Genomic DNA, 18,610 nt, shown 5'->3' with positions numbered 1-18,610 from the left:
ATCGTTCCCATAGAGATCGTTCCCCCATGTTTTCCGCTGAGATGATATACAGCGCCCCCTGGTGTTCATCGGAGGGAATGCAGTGACGTTTAATCTGTGCGCCCGCAGAGTAGCTGCAGTTCAGTCGCAGGTTCATCAGATCGGCTCTAGAGCACCATGGCCGATAAAGCGCAAATACAGGAGGCGATTAAAACACAAGGAGAGGTAGTCAGGAAACTGAAATCAGAGAAAGCGAGCAAAGAACAGGTTAGTATGAGCTCTGAAGCGTTCTTTAAAGCTTAATGAAGGAACACATGGTGTTCCTGCTTTATCTCTCAAATGAGAAAACCGGAGATCATAAATGTTTAGGTCTGCTCAGCATGGCAGGTTATGAGCTGTTTTAAGAGATGGAATTGCTTCAATATCATTATTCAAGATTTAACGAATGGTATTCTACATTAGATATGCGGCATGATGATGCTAATGGTTAGCCAGCTGATGCAATCTGTCAGCCATGGTGGACATCAATACTGTATATAGCTGCTAGATGGATAAATAAATCTGTGTTGATCAGTAGATATTTCGAAATGCATTTATTTGTTGTAATTGCTTGGTTTAGAATGAAAATGTGAAGGTATTGTGACAAATCACGTGATCTCTGAGGTGTATGTGAGGGATTGACATTTCAAGGGGTGATAGAAAAGCCCTAATGTGGGTTATGTGCTCAACTAAGAGGTGTGGCGTGATTAACTCAGTTTGGGATGCTGGTGGATTTTGACTGCCTCCTCTCATGTTTTGCTTCCTCGCTGCTGTGATGCCTCTCTTACTGGCCCCTAGTGACAGGGTTGCTCACCACTTTTCTCCTGTTCTTCCTGCTTGTTGCCACGGATACCACCAACATCATCATCACCGCACACCTGGAATATCCCTGCTGTTTGTGGGATTGGACCGTTCACCTGTGGATGCTTTTGGACCGTATGGTATTGTGACTGTGTTTGGACTGCGTAATGAACGCTCTGGGGCTGGTCTCCGTGCGCCTGTGTGCTGGACTCATGGGCCGTCGGTCTGCTGTGCTCCTGCCATCTCTGCGTTTCTCTTCTGGAATGACTTTATCACAGGTGCCTTTTTATTTCAGTCACAATCCAGTCACTGCTCATCTTATGTCTTTTAGCATACATGGCATGCCATCTGTCATTTGTTCACATCTTGTTTCCAATCCAAAAACATACAGAATTTATTGAAGGCTGAGAAAATAACAGACAACATTTCACTTCAAATCGAAAATATATTCTGTATTTTATATAAATTCCTAAAGGGATAGTTCACCCAAAAATGAAAATTGTCATCATTTACTCTCCCTCATGTCGTTCCAAACCCGTAAGACTTTCGTTCATCTTCAGAACGCAAATGAAGATATTTTTGATGATGAAATCTGAGAGTTTTCTGTCCCTCCATTGACAGCTACGGTACTACCACTTTGACGTAAAACTAATCCATATGAATTGAGCAGTTTAGTTATGAAGAGACTTGATCGCTTTATATGATGTACAGATTGAATTTAGGCTTGTATTACTTTCGAACACATTAAAATGTGAGTAATTTTCATTAAACTCACAAACCCCTGTCAGGGAAAGGCCAAAGTTAGGCCAAAAGTAATCTGAAAGTAGTCCGATTACATTACATTAAATGTGTAATGTCATGGATTATGTTACTAATTAGCAATTTGGATTCAGTAATCGACTACAATTAGCAAGTAATCTACCCAGCACTGGTGTAAGAGACTTCTTTAAACATAAACATCTTAGAGCCCACAAACTTTTGAATGCTTTACATGTAAGGTTAAAAAAGTAACAACAGATCTTATTTTCTTTTACCCCTCCATCTTGTTTGGACAAAATACATTTAAAAAAAAAATTTAAAACCAGCATAATTTTAATTCAGTATGTACAACAAATACTACTATGATGTAATTTGTTTGAAAAATATATTAATACAGTACAGGTCAAAAGTACGGAAGCCCTAAGAGGCCATGGATAATTTTTTTTTTCTCTGTTGTTTTCTCGTGATAATGACTTAATTTTCTCGTGATCTCGAGATAACAAAAGTTGTTTTCTCGTGATCACGACTTAATTTTCTCGTTATCTCGAGATAACAAAAGTTGTTTTCTCGTGATCACGACTTGTTTTTTTCTGCGTAGTCGGCAAGAACAGTATAAGCACCAAAAGCAGAATAAAGCAGCATCATGGATGATCGCATTCGCTTTTACTTTGATAACGGGCTCACTCAAAATGAAATAGTTCTATGTCTGTCAGTGATTGGCGACTTCCACATTAGTGTCCGACACTTAGAAGGAGGAGGCTGTCAGGTCAGGTCTGCAACTTTATCGTAGAAGACAATATAGCTACCCTGAACGTGTAGTCAGTTTCATTGCCAGCCAACTTCAGGTCCTGGACGTCTGCATGTCTACCAGAATTATGTTTGAAAGATGCAGATTAATGTTTTTTTGCGGCTGACCCGAGAAATGGTCAGAGATCAGTTAAGTCTGGCCAGGTTCTCCTCTGGGACACCTCTCTCTCTCTCTCAAAGCAATTATAAAGTCCATCTCTTCTGCGGGCTTTTTATGAAGTAGATTTCAAAATCAAAGAAGCCAGCTCGCACGTAGGCTACATCATGATATACACAACATTCAGAAGGAGCGAGATTTTCTCGCGAATCGCGATACTTTACACATGACGGCGTGAGAAAACGGTTTTATGTCGAGATCATATTAGAAATTAAGTCGTGATCACGAGAAAACAATTTTTGTTATCTCGAGATAACGAGAAAATTAAGTCGTGATCACGAGAAAACAATTTTTGTTATCTCGAGATAACGAGAAAATTAAGTCGTGATCACGAGAAAACAACTTTTGTTATCTCGAGATAACGAGAAAATTAAGTCGTGATCACGAGAAAACAATTTTTGTTATCTCGAGATAACGAGAAAATTAAGTCGTGATCACGAGAAAACAAGATAGAAAAAAATAACAATCCATGGCCTCTTAGGGCTTCCGTACAAAAGTTTGGAAACATTACTATTTTTTATGTTTTTGAAAGAAGTCTCTAATGCTTATCAAGGCTGCATTTATTTGATCAAAAGTACAGAAAAAAACAGTAATATTGTGAAATATTATTACAACTTAAAATAATAGTTTTCTATTTGAATATACTTTAAAAAATAATTTATTCCTGTGATGCAAAGCTGAATTTTCAGGATCATTACTCCAGTCTTCAGTGTCACATGTGACATCCAGTCTATCACATGATCCTTTAGAAATCATTGTAATATTCTGATTTATTATGAGTGTTGGAAACAGTTCTGCTGCCTAATATATTTGATGAATAAAAGGTTAAAAAGAACTGCATTTATTCAAAATAAATTATTTACTATCACTTTTTATCAATTTAACACATCCTTGCTGAATAAAATTATTGATTTATTTAAAAAAAAAGAAAGAAAAAAAATGACTGACCCCAAATTACTGACCAGTGTATATTGTTGTTACAAAAGATTTCTATTTTTTAAAAATGTACTTCTTTTTTTTTTTATTCATCAAAGTATCCTAAAAAAGTATCACAGGTTATGAAAAAATATTAAGCAGCAGAACTGTTTCCAACTTTGATAATGAATCATCATATTAGAATGATTTCTAAAGGATCATGTGATAGACTGGAGTAATGATCCTGAAAATTCAGCTTTGCATCACAGAAATAAATGATAATTTAAAGTATAATAAATTGAAAACCAATTATTTTAAATTGTAATAATATATCACAATATTACTTTTTTTTTTTTTTTCTGTATTTTTGATCAAATAAATGCAAGCTTGACCTGTACCTGACCTGTACTGTATATATAATTTCATAAGGCAAAAATAAATCCTTCAAATGGGCTTCTTTTGATTATACTGAAGGTAAAAACTGCTGTTTGTTCTCAGATTGATGAAGAGGTGGCCAAACTGTTGCAGCTCAAAGCTCAGCTGGGAGGAGATGAGGGAAAACATGCGTTTGTTCTCAAAACAGCCAAGGTATAACACGGTTTGTGAGATTTTAGACACGTGGGTTTGTTTAAAGTGAGCCACTTCGTTCTGAGCTGATCTCTTCTTTCCTCTCTGTAGGGGACCAGGGACTATAACCCCAAGCAGATGGCTATAAGAGAAAAGGTTTTCAACATCATCATCAGCTGCTTTAAACGCCATGGTGCTGAAACCATCGATACCCCCGTCTTTGAGCTGAAGGTCTCTTGAACGGTTACACATCAGTTTGTGCGTCACATAATTGCATTAACTCACTGTAATGACCATTTACTTGCGTTTCTGTAGGAGACACTGACGGGGAAGTACGGAGAAGACTCTAAACTCATTTACGATCTGAAGGACCAGGGAGGAGAACTTCTGTCCCTGAGATATGACCTCACTGTATCCACAAGACATTTTTATTGATCTTATATTGAATCTTTTTGCAGATGCATAGCTGTTGGGGAAAGTCGGATTGATTTGCATCTGTTAGGGTGTTTGATTTAAACCTAAATTACCTTTTTTTCTTTTTTTTTTGAGAAATTGGTAACACTTTTAACAAACATGAATTAGCAATGAACAATGTTTTTACTGGATTTATTAACCTTTCTAACTGTTAGTTAATACAAATGTTCATGTTAGTTCACAGTGCAGTAATGTTAACAGATACAACTTTTGATCCTAAAAATATATTAGTAAATGCTGAGATTAACATTAAAAAGTTTAATAAATGCTGCAGAAGTATTGTTCAGTGTTAGTTCATGTTAACTAATGCAGTTAACAAATGAAACATTATTGTAAAGTTTACAGAGAAATGAACAAGCAAAAGCGTCTCAAACAATGAACAAGCAAAAGTCTAGTGTTTATATATATTAATTATACTAGATGCTAATAGATACTAATATCTAATGTGTGTTTAAATGAATGAATTCATAATTTGACATTTAATGCTGATTGGTGTCTTTATTATATTGCTGTTAAAGCCATCTAGCGTATGGTCCCTCACTGGCTGCATGAATGGCTGTAGCATATCGTGCAAATGCCAGTGTACAATCTCATCTCAACTCCATAACATTTTTTGAAGATTCAGCAGTGCTGTCTGCAGTTGGCTCCTTGACTTTGTCCTCCTCAGGTCCCGTTTGCCCGCTATCTCGCAATGAACAAAATCACCAACATCAAGCGCTACCACATCGCTAAAGTGTACCGTAGAGACAACCCAGCCATGACCCGGGGCCGATACAGGGAGTTCTACCAGTGTGTGAGTACCTCGCTCTGGATTCTGGGACCTGTCTGGACACTTGCGCTTTCTGTTTGTTTAAAGAGAACCTATTATGCCATTTTATACAGGTTTACATGCATCCAAGGTCAAAAAACACTTTTCTCATAATATGCATTGCACATCACCTCATTTCTCACAGTGTCTGAAAATGGTTGGATAAAGGATCCGGTCTCTCTAAACCAGGGTTTCTCAAACTCGGTCCTGGAGGGCCACTGTCCTGCACAGTTTAGCTCCAACCCTGATCAAACACACCTGAGCAAGCTAATCAATGTCTTCAGGATCACTAGAAACTCACAACTAGGTGTGTTTGATCAGGGTTGGAGCTAAACTGTGCAGGACAGTGGCCCTCCAGGACCGAGTTTGAGAAACCCTGCTCTAAACCCTCCTTTCTGAGAGCCTCCTTTACTCTGATTGGTCAGATGGCTTATTCTGTTGTGATTGGTCTACTGCTTACAGTGTGTGTGGAAACAAAACGCCATTACCATATATGAATTTCAGCTCCAAAGTCTTCCTCAGCACTTGATGCATATTGATACGAACAGTAACGATGCTGTTGGTTTTAATGGAAGTGTTTAAATGGAAGTGCATGCTTAAAGTGCAGAAAATGGTGTCTTCTTGGACATGAACCAAACTCTTCCAGTCTCCGCTACAACTACAGTGTTTGAGGATCAAAGTAGACGTTGTTATTGGGCAGCCAATGAAGACCATAGGCTGGCATTATGCAAACTAGTTACGAACCTACATTGGTTCGTGCAGGAAGTAAGACTGGAATTACTGACGACTCGTTTCAGGCAGTTCAGAATCTTTTTTTTCTTTTGGGAGACAGTAACTTTTTGTCATGCATTTTGATACAAGAACTTTACAGAACTTTTACATTCACAAACAGATACATTTTACACTACATGAAAGGTAAAATCCCAAAAAGCATAATGGGGGCACTTTAACATTTATTTTTACATTTCTACATTTTTAATTTCTCAAAAGGCTGTACGTGAGATTTAAGGGAAAAATGTTTTCCACAGGGATGCTAATATAATTTATTATTATCTTTATCATTATTACTAGTAGTATTAGTAGTGGTGTTGTTATTTTCAAAATTCTAAATAATTCTTGTTCTCTGTGGCTGCAGGATTTCGATATCGCAGGTCAGTACGACGCCATGATCCCTGATGCAGAGTGTCTGAAAATTGTCTACGAGATCCTGAGCGAATTAGAACTTGGAGATTTTCGGATAAAGGTTAGTTGCTGGTCAGCATTGGGAAAGTGTTTGTGGTCATTAGAGTCTTTGTAGAACCTCTTGTATATTTATCAGCTTGAGATGAATAGTCACTGTTGTGGCGTTTCAGGTGAATGACCGACGCATTCTAGACGGAATGTTTGCCGTGTGCGGTGTTCCGGACGAGAAGTTCCGCACAATCTGCTCCACAGTGGACAAACTGGACAAGGTGAGAGATCAAACCACACGAGAACGCTTGAATATTTTTAATCTTATGAAATGTGTGGAGGTGGATTTTGACAGATTTCACAAATCAATTCCAGTTCACAAGCTTGATTTGAGTGCAACTTTTGATTTGATTCAATCTTGATTCGTTTGTATATAAATCAGGTACAGTACATGTCAATTTCTTCTTAAGGAAAACAAATGTAGCAAAGTATAAATCTTATTGCAATTATTGTGCTAAAAATTTTGTCTATTTTATTTTTTATTAATCACACATCAACATAAAATGCACTAATAGATGGATTTTTGCTATTTAAGAATCTATATTGGTTCATCAAACTGAAGATCGATTAAAATCAATTCATCTGTACTGTCAACCCAGCCCTAATTTAATGTTTCACATGCCGATTGTTGTGTTTGTAGATGGCCTGGGAGGATGTAAAAAAGGAGATGGTAAATGAGAAAGGTCTTTCAGAGGAAGTTGCCGATCGGATCGGGGAGTATGTCAGCATGCAGGGTAAGTAACATTCATCACACCATCTTTTCACAATCACTTACAGTCAAATTTTTCCTGTCCAGATATGTTACCTGGGGTGTTTTCTACATCCACTGACATCTTTGACCTTCAGGTGGGAAGGATCTGGCTGAGCGACTGCTTCAGGACCCCAAACTGTCCCAGAGCAAACAGGCCTGCGCTGGGCTCACGGATATGAAGCAGCTCTTCAGTTACCTGGAGCTCTTCCAGGTCACAGACAAGGTGAGGTCAGAGGTCAAAAACGCTTCAAAAGAAAAGTCAGATATTTCCTATTCCTTAATACCAGAGGTGTCAAGTAACGAAGTACAAATACTTCGTTACCTTACTTAAGTAGAAATTTGGGGTATCTATACTTTACTGGAGTAATTATTTTTCAGACTACTTTTTACTTCTACTCCTTACATTTTCACGCAATTATCTGTTTTTAAAAAACACACATTTTATTTCATTTTAAAAATCTGCACATTTTAAAAATAGCCTCGTTACTCCTCTTTAATTGCGGCTTGTTTTCATTCCGGCTTGTCGTTGTTAAAAAAAAAAAAAAAAAAAAAAATATTGGCCAATTACAACAAACGGTTTAGATCTGAGTCCCGCCTCCTGAATACACATCGCTAAACTGATTGGCGTTGTGGTGTCTTTCTAACTTGTGAGAGGCTGTAGTCACATTTGGTTGTGCGAAGCGCCAAAACTCCTCCGAAGGAAACCGAGAGAGAGAGAGAGATGCATTTTTTTCCTTACATTACTTTTATACTTTAAGTAGTTTTGAAACAAGTACTTTTACTTGAGTAAAAAGCTTGAGTTGATACTTCAACTTCTACAGAAGTCTTTTTAAACCATAGTATCTGTACTTCTACCTGAGTAATGAATGTGAATACTTTTGACACCTCTGCTTAATACTGAACAAAAATCTAATCTATATGAATGACTGGATTGCTCATTGCGTTTTAAACTGCCAGCAGGCGGTGAAGCCACATTGGTATTCCGACAGCATCATACACTAAAACCTTGACCTAAAATCACCCACTTTGCAACGTATCAGTGGGACAGGATTAGTTTTTTGGATACATGTATGCAAATTAATTGTTACTTCAGACATTGTCTGTAATGTTTATGGTCTTTTCGGGCCGTACAAGTGATAAAAATCCTGCGTCTGAAATCGCGTACTGTGAGTGGGTACTACATTTGAATTTACTTTGCAACTGTTTAAAAAAAAAAAAAAAAGTATGTTTTATATAGTATGAATATGGGTAGTGTGAATGAAAATTAGACGTACTACATCCAATGGCGAATGTTGTTACTGTCATGTGACCTACCAGTGTCAGTCGAGTCACTTCACTGCCATTCACAAATCCTCTCTCGTGGCCTCATGGGATAGTATAGTGTTCATTCAATGCGCACTTCAGAATCTCAGTGGGAGTAGTAGGTCATCCGGGTACTTTTCACCTACTGTTTTTCAAATACTTTGTACTATTTTGGCGTACTGTTTTTCGTATGCTATATAGAAGGGAACTATTCGATTTTGGACCCAGCGATAGAAATTGTCTTCTGCACACTGCCGACGCGGGTAACTGACCGAACACAAAATAGATTTCTTTATCTACGTAATTATGCGGAAAATATTAAGCATGAACAGATATCTGGGATTATTAGCAGAAATTGATTCGAATATACAATAAATATTACAATACAAACAAGCCCCTATTATTATTTTGCTTATATACCATGCATCATCTTGCTCAGAGCGACAGTATAAATGCTTGGAAATAAGGCATGATGTCTTTAAATCCATACGCTTGACTTAAAACAAGCTTAAATGTTTAGGATGTTTGCATTGTAAGAATGTATAGGGAGATTAACGCTGACTCGTAAGGTAATGTTTTCACATTCAAATCTGAATACACTGGTGGCTTCAGTTTTTATGACGTCATGAGCAATCCAGTCATTTATATAGATCCGTGGTTGTACCACAAGAGTCTTGAGACCAGTATTGAAAATGCTTCTACTTTGTGTATTTTCTAATTTAATGCCATCAATCAATAGAATTTAAGTTACATTTATCTTTTCTTATTTATATTTGCATTAAATTGCATTAATGTTTGCCAAGAAAAGTGATAATTTGCCAATATTGGTGACAAACATCCTAGCCAATCAGAGTGTAGTGACAAAATTCCAACAGGTTAGAGCAAAAAACTTGGATTAATTTGAAAGCAATGCTGTATCACATCACAGCGGATTAATTTTTTTATGCTCCACATGCATTTTTCTTATATTTTATGACCCATTAGATATGAAATACACACCCTATAAAATTTATTAAAGCGGTTTTTCGTTTCAGTAAATTCAGTTATAATTTCATGTTCATTATTGCTTTTTTTCCCCACACCCATTCGCTGGCTGCAACTGTGGTCCTGTTCTTTTCGTTTGCCCCCATTAATTTTTAAGTCTCTCTCTCTCTCTAGGTGGTGTTTGATCTGAGTCTGGCTCGAGGACTGGACTATTACACCGGTGTGATTTATGAAGCGGTGCTATCCCAGACCGTCCCAGCACCAGTGCCTACACCCACAGAGCAGAACGGGGCGGATGAGGCGGGTGTAAGCGTTGGCAGCGTGGCCGGCGGGGGGCGATACGACGGTCTGGTGGGCATGTTTGACCCCAAGGGTAGAAAAGTGCCCTGCGTGGGCGTCAGCATTGGGATTGAGAGGATCTTTTCCATCATGGAGCAGAAGGCCGAGGTGAGTAAGAGAAAGAGGGGCAGGTTTGAGGGCGTATAAAGACACCGAAAAAAAGATGGGAGTTTATTTATAAGCAAGTGTTCTACAATAGCGTTTTAAGAGTACAGTTAAATGTAACATGAAATTGCATTTGCAACTCATTCACCTTCTGTATTGTGACATTTCTGAGTGTTCTTCTAAAATTGGGAAAAAATGTATATTATATTATATTTTATGCCATTTAAAAATATATTATTATTTGAGCACATTTATAAAAGGGTGCCAATGTGTTTATTATGAAAGGTATTTAAAATGTAAAACTGGAAAGATTGATTTCATTTATTAATAAAAAAAAAAAAAAAAATTTCTTTGAATTTTGAAGTTCTATTATGAAAGGTATTGAATCTAAAATTAGGGAAGATCAATGGTCTGTTTTTAATTATTTAAATGATTTAAATGCTATTTACACTTTATATTTATTTTTTAATTATTAATAATTTAAGTACATTTTTAGAATGGTGCCTCGGTTTTATTATGAAAGGTTTATATCATCTAAAACTGGGAAGATTTATTTATTTTATGTAATCAGTTTTAAACATTTTAAAACGGTTCTACTGTTTTATTATGAAAGGCATTTACAACCTAAAATTTGGGAAGATTAATAGTCTATTTTCAATATTGATTTAAATTATATGGTATTTAAAATTATTTTTATGTTTATTTTTTTTTATTAATCATTTGAGTATATTTTTAGAAGAGAGCCACTGTGTTTTAATATGAAAGGTATTTTAATACAAATATGGAATATTCCCATCAGTTATCTTCAGAGAAGGTGCGCACCACTGAAACTCAAGTGCTGGTGGCTTCAGCACAGAAGAACCTTCTAGAAGAGCGACTCAAACTGACCACAGAGCTTTGGAACGCTGGAATCAAGGTCTGTATATGCTTGGATATCATATCAAGAAAACACATGAGTTAAGTTGTGTTGCGGTTTTCTGACTCTGTGTATTATGTGCTGCAGGCTGAAGTTTTATATAAGAAAAACCCAAAGCTGTTGAGCCAACTGCAGCACTGTGAGGAAACCGGGATTCCACTGGTGGCTATTTTAGGAGAGCAAGAACTCAAAGACGGAGTCGTCAAACTGCGCAACGTGGCCAGCCGAGAAGAGGTGAGATTTGACATCTCTATAGATTGAGATCTGGGATTTGTTTTAATCTCTAATGAGCATGTAATTTATATACAACAATTTGAAATGCCATTCACAAAACATTTAACTAACCGATTATTAGGGCTGCCCCTGACTAAAGATTTTTCTAGTCTGAGCCACTAGTTGACTTAATCGCATGCTTATATAAATTTGCACCTATAGACAGAAATCCACCTTTCATACGGATTGATTACATTATCAGAGAGTATTTGTTTTTATAATTGGTTCTTTTAAGAGTAGACATTTCAAGCTTTCTATAGATATATTTCTCATGTTTGTGAGGCAAGTAGCCTATATGCTGAGTTCAGTTCATTTTTGTGATGCGCTCCAGTTCCTGGAGACTGAAACAGCAGAAAGCGCATAATTAAGCTTCCACACGCCACACAAACACTTGGATATGCAGTTAATAACAGTGCACATTTATTTAGGTTAATGTTAGAGAGTGTCCAAGTAAAGTTGCAGACTGATCTCATGAAATGGCGTATGTATGACACGCCAATTCGTATTTCCATTTTTGGCGTGCTATCAACAAGCATAATCGCTCTTCAGCGTGTTTATCAACGCCGTTGACTTAACGTTACATTACTGTATATATGACCTACCCCAACTCCGTCCCTAAACCTACCCGTCACTGGGGTTAATACCATTTATGAGTCTTCCCTACCATCCTAGGAGAAAAAATATCTATCCCCAGATGTAGATATACATTTTGCTCCGTTTCGCTCTGACATTTAACGGCGTAGAGTAGACATACACGCGAAATCACTCTGACATTTAACGGCGTAGACATACACGCGGAAGATGACGGTTTGTTTCACCGTGAACATACACGCGGATAGCTCAAAATGCGTATAGATAACACGCCACTTGACTTGAAAGTGGCGTGTATGTTTACGCAAAGTCATGATGTCATGTTGAAAGTTGCTACTACGTAAACGTTTCAAATGATAAACCATTTTTGAGGTTGATTGATGATAGGCGAACGTTTGGATTTCCTACCCGACGTACTGTAATTACCACAAGGACCCGCCATTAACAATCTGTCTCACGGACTGTAACTTTGCCACTTTCTGTGGAGTTTTTTTTTTCTTTCTGCGACTAGCCAACTTTTGGTCGACTAACGTTCAGTTGACTGTTAGGGGGCAGCCCTACTGATGTCACATGACCTCATAGTGCATGTTTAATCCAGTTTTCATCTTATAACCTTCAACAGTCCGATCCAATAACGAGTCAAGAACATTTTTTAAAATCACAATTTTTTTTTGTCTGGTTTCCTGCAGGTGGATGTGCCCAGAGCGGATCTGGTGGATGAAGTCAAGAAACGGACCTTGTAATCTTAAAAACAGTCACCATATAGACGGAGGAGAACGGTGGACCTATTTACCACATGCCAGTTCCAGTTTTGTCAGTTGAACATGTACATTAACGAGGAAACATTGAACTCATTGCCTGCTCTTTTAAAATGTGCTCAGATTATGTCAGATCTATCAATAAATGAGTAACTTGATAATTTGTTTGTCTTTTCTTTATGATCTGTTTTAATGCCACATGCAAAATGCACCTTTAACATTTACATTTTCTGAAATTCTATGCTCATCTTTTAATTAAGAGAGCCATAAATATTAGAATTTTACAGCTGTAACATTTTTATTTTTATAGTACTACTGATCAATAAAATTTTGGGCCAAATTATGCAGCCTTACAACCAAGCATGACAAACCTGGTGCTTTATTGGAGAAAAATAGATTTAATCCCTAATAGTAGCACATCTCTCCTCAACCCATGTGCTTTGAGGTACCATTCATATCTGTAGTCAAAGTTTAATAATTATATTAGGGCTTTTAACTTTGTACCAAAAGTATGAGCAATAGAAGGATGTTATTATCAGGGATGTGAGCAATAGCCTGCACAAGTATTATTTCTTGAACTTATTTACTGTACAAAAGTCATTTATAGCCAGTACAACCCATCAAACAAGGAAACACAACAGCACACCATGCAAAGTCAGCAATCGTGACAAACACGCAAAACAAATCGTGAAAAGTCAAATACGGTGAAAACATTCAAAATAAGAAGTTGTGAAAACCTGCAGTCAACCAAATGTGATGAGGCTGCCTAAACATAAATGATTAATATTACATAGTTAAAATATCATAAAACATTATATCAACAAGAACATAATACTTCAAACCACTCTCATAGTGCTGAATTCAAGAGCTTGTAAAATTAAAATAAATTCACTGCCTAGTTCCTCTTTCTTTTCTTTTTTTTTTTACAGTAAATGAAATACTTCGTGTATCATAAATTTCCACTCATTCATCTGAAACTAGAACAGTACATGCCTTCAAACCATAATACTGAACGTAAAACTGATAATGTTACATTACATTAGCAAAAGCAGCTCAAATTTTAGAAAGGTCGCAAGTTTGAGACCTTGCACATGGTTTGGATCACCTGCTCGGCGGCGGCCCGACAAACTTCCCCCTTCGTGGCTCGAGCGCTGGTGCTTGGAAGGATCTGGACGGCCCCGTACAGAGGCAGAGGGAGGCCTGGGATCAGGACTTTGAAGGCGAAGTAGAAGAAGCCGTCGGGGCCGGTGTGATTGTAACGGACTTCGTACTGCGGTGTACCGAGTCCGTTCGTCTCGCACATCCGCTGCAGCTGAGACACGGGGTCGCGGTTCATGGGGGGTTGAGCCATCATCTCATCTCTCACCGGGGCGGTCGGACCCCCCACGGCCCGGAAGAAGGGCAGGCGAGTGGGGTGTGCTGGGACATCATGATGAGAGAGCTGAGGATACAGGTGTGGAGGGCTGAGGGAGGGTTTACTGAGGGGTTTCAGAGCAGGTGAGGTGAAGCAGTCATCTTGTTCGGTCTCCTTGATACGCTTGGACTTGGAGAAGGACGTCCAACTGACGGTAATGGAAATGCCGCACTGCTTCTTAAAAGCTGGAATGACATAAGGAACACGCAGCCTAAAGATAAATGTTTATTATTTCATGGTAGGGCTGGGCGATAAAACAATAAGGGCGCAGCACAAGATTACTATGGCAGATGCGTTTACACACTTATCGGTCTCGATCATGTGATCACTAAAAAGCGATGTGACAAGCGTTTGAATTCAGCGTAGAGCACAAATGTCTCTGCAAGTTAAACTAGTTTAAACCAGATAAAACAGCGCTGAGATTCTCAACTATGAACGATCCAGTTAGAAGGCTTTTTGATCTACAAATCACCATCATTTACCATGGATTTACAGTAGTAACACTAACTGCACCATGGTTTTGTGACAGAAATGTGGGATATCTAATTTTATCATTTTATTTGTGTAGTTATGTATTAAATGCATTGGAGTAACGGAATATAATTTTGTTATTAAGCTACAGCATTTGTGCATTTGTATTTATACTAAAAGTGTTTAGGCTACTGTTTTTCATGCAAATACCATAGAAACCATATAGTTACATTTTACCATAGTATCGGGGTGCTATATGCGTGGTTTTGTGTATGATACTATGGATGACCAATGGTTACATTTTAATAAAGTCAATATTGTTAATATTACAGCCTGCACTGCTGACTGCTGAAGATGTGTGCCATCAAGTCAGACAACACAAACCTATTTCATGATGTGAAACGATCACTCATTGCACGAAACTAAGAAATACATTTTTCTATTAAGATATTTCTTTTGTTTAGGAAAAAAGACTCAGATTTGTGAAATGTTCAACCGTTTGGCAAACGTTTGTCATGTTCTTACAATTAAGAGCAACTTAAAACCAGTCTAGTTCCTACAACTTTCACTTGGGAGCAAAAATCTGCCTTTAAACTTGAATTAATTAATTAAATTAAACATTTATCCTGATAATTATCTATATCAACTGATATAAAACATTTTACCGGAACAATTTTTTCGGTCATATCACCCAGCCCTATGGTGACATAATATGTCCAATATTAAAGGTGACCTATTATGCCCTTTTTCAAAGTCTTGATTTTGTTTTTGGGGTCTACTAGAATAGGTTTTCATGCTTGAATGTTCAACAAACACTAGTTTTCACATATTTGATACTGTTGCAACACCTCTCTCTACCCAGTCTGTCAGTAATGCTCTGTTTAGTTCCTGTCTCTATGAAGCACCTCCTTCTGAAAAGCACAATGTGCTCTGATTGGTCGGCTGGACCAACGTGCTTTGATTAGTCAATTGCTTTGAGCACGTTTTGGAAATGTCGCGCCCCTTAACATAGCCGCGTGTTTCAACACACTTCTAACGCAACTGAACCAGGCCTCGTCCCCCTTTTTTGCTTATGCCTTGGCCGGGAATTATTTAAACGAGGAATATTGTGGCATGTTTGTTCCCAGAAGAAAACACAAGACTACAATCGAGGCGTTTCAGGTAGGGCTGTACCCGAATATTCGAATATTCATTCGGTGGGTTGGTATTCGATTTGAAAATTTGACATTCGAATATTCGTTTTTTTTTTTTTTTTTTGCACACCTGCATCCCCCTCGAAACAGTTCTCATTCGCGCTTGAATATGTTCAACACTATAAAATCCGACGAAATACAATACTCTTTTTTACAATTATCTTATATAGCCTATAGCCATTTTTAATAGGATGGACAGTTGAAGGAACCCAACCTCGTTATACTTAATAAATATATTTGCTTCTTCTTGGCCTACTCAAGTGTTCCTGCAACGGGAGTATTCTCTGGCTAGAGCGCAGAACAGCGGAGTGTGTGTGGACAGAAGTGCATGCCTGAGCTTGTATTTTGGGTTAAGCTGCGTTGCTTTGACATTGTGGAAAACAGAATAATAGAAACAAAATGTATTAGCCCTTTTACCTGTTATTATCAATCTAAATTAATCTCATTTTTAATTTAACTTAATTTCGTTTTTCTTTATTTAAATTTCGTTTTTCTTTATTTAAATCTACCCTTTACTGTGTCAGTAATTTGTAATTTGTAATTTGGATGAACGGTTCTTGAAATAATCAAAATGCAAACGGATAGACAGACACATAGAGATTCCTGCCTTTATTAGAGAGAAGAATATGTTCAGCCCCCTCTCTCCGAAGCTTCGAATATTCGATGTTCATTACTACCGAAGCTTCGAAGCTCAAAAAATGGTATTCGGGCCAGCCCTAGTTTCAGGGAGTTCAGAAAAAGTGCGCACTGATACTTTCTTTTTAAAAAAGCCAATCATTTCATAATCAAAATATTTCCATATCCCAGACAGCATACCTTCTACAAGCACTTTCTTGGCCATGGACGCCGCGTAGTGGGAGGAGTAGTTCACTAGAGCCACGGCCTCTCTCCCTTTGGGCCCGGCCAACTTCAGCAGGACGTCCTCCACACCCTCAGACATCATTTGGAGCATCATCAGCATCTCCGCCCGATTCACGTTAGTCGGAAGATCCCCCAGACGCAGCTGCCGCTTCTCCGTGCTCCTGCGAACCGTCAGACACACCCCCTCCTGCAGAGGGTACTGATGGAGGGTCATGACGGCGGTGGATGCGGTGAAGGGGTCGCCGTACTTTGCGTAGGCAAAGCCCCGGTTCTGCCCGCTGAAGTTCATCATGAGGCGAAACTCATAAAGAGCACCAACGCTCTGAAAGAGAGGAATCAGGCGGTCCTCGTAGACGTCATGTGGGATCTGACTGATGAAAACCTCACACCCCGGGCCGGGAGCAGGGCGTCGCCAGTCTGGAGGAGGAGGAGAAGAAAGGAAAGGTCAAAATGAGCAATATTTGTATCTTTTCTGTAAACACAAAAGTGAATGAAATTAGATTTCAGATGGACTTCATGAATAAAGTTGAAACAAAGTATGAGAGCAGAATGAAACTGAAGACTTAACCTTGGGCAATTTATGCATCAATCCTGTTAAAATTGTCATAATGACAAATGATCAAAATTGATAATCATAATAACCATTATTATCTCTGAGCAACACACAGCAGTGTTTCATTACTGAATAAACAAATCATTTGAATGAATGATTCAATGACTCACTCATTAAGACAGTCAAATGCTTCTTTTCTGAATGAATCAGCCGTTTGATTGAATCGGTTGAAACTCAATGACTCACTCATTAACAGTGACTTGCTGCCACCTACTGGGCGTTTTAATTTCACATTTAAAGTCACTTTTCCAATATAAATTCAGCGTTTTATGTTCAAAACATTTATGCATTTGTAGCAAGTTAAATGCATTAATGTCGACTCTGAGCTGCATTAAACAGACTGTAAATACACACTTCAGAATGATGCAGCTTCTGTGTTTGCAAAGACGAATTGTGTTGTAAATAAATATACTATAGGCTAATGATTTATACACGTTAAAGACATCAGCACATTAGAATTTAAACTCCAAACCTTTCATCAACCATCTAATCTAAAACCTTCCAATCAGCATTAATTGAGCAGCAATGAGGACTTGCAGCCTAATTGATCTCCAGGTGTCCATGTTTCAATGAGGTAGAGGCAAAGCACAAAAGAGGCATGGTTCAAACTTTCATCAGATGGCTACAATCTATCATTCCGTCTTGACAAGCTATTTTAAACCCAAATGATGAAGATTTATCCGTCAAACCTCTGAAAAGAGAGGCCAGAAGCAGGCCATTGTGCCTCTGCATAATGTTATAAAGGAAAGCGAGAGGCTTCTTTAAGTGATGCCATGTGTTCAAGCTCTGTCTTCATCCACATGATGCTTCGATCTCATGCAAAGAGACATAAAAGAGCTTGAAATGCCATAGGTTGTGTTTTAATTGCAATCGGCTGATCTTAGTTCAACTCAAGAGCACTTACCCGGAGGAGGACCACCATATTTCCTCTGCCCGTTGACCTGTGTTAAAGTGATGGAGCTTTTCTGCACCCATTCTTTCAGTGACTTAAGTCTCTGCGGGTTCAAAACCTGCCAGCAATCAAATTAAAGAGGTGATGTAATACTAACATGTTATATCGATGAGCTCAAGTGCTCTTTAACGTCAAACAGTGATGATGCCACACGAATAAACTCCTCTTGCGCCAAATTCTATTGCGCAAAGTTTAAAGTTTTGCCAAAAGTATGTTGTTTATAAATATCCACAGTAAATAAACTCGCTTACCTGCTGTTGCTGCGGTCCCTCCATGTCGCTGACCGTCCACATAAGATGATGACACACCTGTAAATTGGTTGAAAAGTCAAGCAAAGGTCATTAAAATAAACCTCATGACTCCTCTAGAGACACTATTGGACACACTTGAGGAAAGTGGGCGGATTCTCATATTTCAGTCCTTAAACAGAGATGATACTGAGACTTACAAAAACAAACTTTATATACAGATTGATAAATGAATAATTATTCATGTATGCATTCGTTTCAAGATTTAACACTTTATGTAACTTTTTTAAACGGGTTTACCGT

At 38.0% G+C, this 18,610-nt stretch overlaps 2 protein-coding genes across 3 annotated transcripts in view; one reads left to right on the top strand and one right to left on the bottom strand.

The window, feature by feature from the left end:
* Nucleotides 1-85: 85 nt before the first annotated feature.
* Nucleotides 86-12,549, top strand: hars (histidyl-tRNA synthetase). 2 transcript variants are annotated; one of them, XM_084430783.1, is made up of 14 exons: nucleotides 97-246; nucleotides 817-1,097; nucleotides 3,956-4,045; nucleotides 4,136-4,255; nucleotides 4,340-4,435; nucleotides 5,166-5,291; nucleotides 6,442-6,549; nucleotides 6,659-6,757; nucleotides 7,177-7,270; nucleotides 7,383-7,510; nucleotides 9,748-10,020; nucleotides 10,817-10,933; nucleotides 11,021-11,167; nucleotides 12,487-12,549. In XM_084430783.1, exons 2-14 carry the CDS (start codon nucleotides 987-989, stop codon nucleotides 12,538-12,540), a joined length of 1,563 nt encoding a protein of 520 aa, XP_084286909.1. In that variant the 5' UTR covers nucleotides 97-246; nucleotides 817-986; the 3' UTR covers nucleotides 12,541-12,549. The 2 variants fall into 2 exon arrangements, with proteins under 2 accessions (XP_084286910.1, XP_084286909.1); XM_084430784.1 differs by lacking the exon at nucleotides 817-1,097 and having other exon boundaries at nucleotides 86-246.
* A 367-nt stretch (nucleotides 12,550-12,916) lies between these two features.
* dnd1 (DND microRNA-mediated repression inhibitor 1) overlaps nucleotides 12,917-18,610 on the bottom strand; it is a 14,260-nt gene continuing 8,566 nt past the window's right edge. The window contains exons 2-6 of the mRNA XM_084429371.1: nucleotides 18,608-18,610; nucleotides 18,311-18,367; nucleotides 18,012-18,117; nucleotides 16,450-16,911; nucleotides 12,917-14,154 (exon numbers count right to left, since the gene is read on the bottom strand). The exon at nucleotides 18,608-18,610 is cut by the window's right edge and continues 97 nt beyond it. Of these exons, the coding sequence (XP_084285497.1) occupies nucleotides 13,616-14,154; nucleotides 16,450-16,911; nucleotides 18,012-18,117; nucleotides 18,311-18,352 (1,149 nt within the window). The 5' untranslated portion in view covers nucleotides 18,353-18,367; nucleotides 18,608-18,610 and the 3' untranslated portion in view covers nucleotides 12,917-13,615. The remainder of the gene's footprint in view (nucleotides 14,155-16,449; nucleotides 16,912-18,011; nucleotides 18,118-18,310; nucleotides 18,368-18,607) is intronic.

This window comes from Rutilus rutilus, assembly GCF_951802725.1.
Source record: "Rutilus rutilus genome assembly, chromosome: 14".
Taxonomy (NCBI): domain Eukaryota; kingdom Metazoa; phylum Chordata; class Actinopteri; order Cypriniformes; family Leuciscidae; genus Rutilus; species Rutilus rutilus.
The sequence above is the reverse complement of the archived record's forward strand: the minus strand, read 5'-3'. Positions and strand labels throughout refer to the sequence as shown.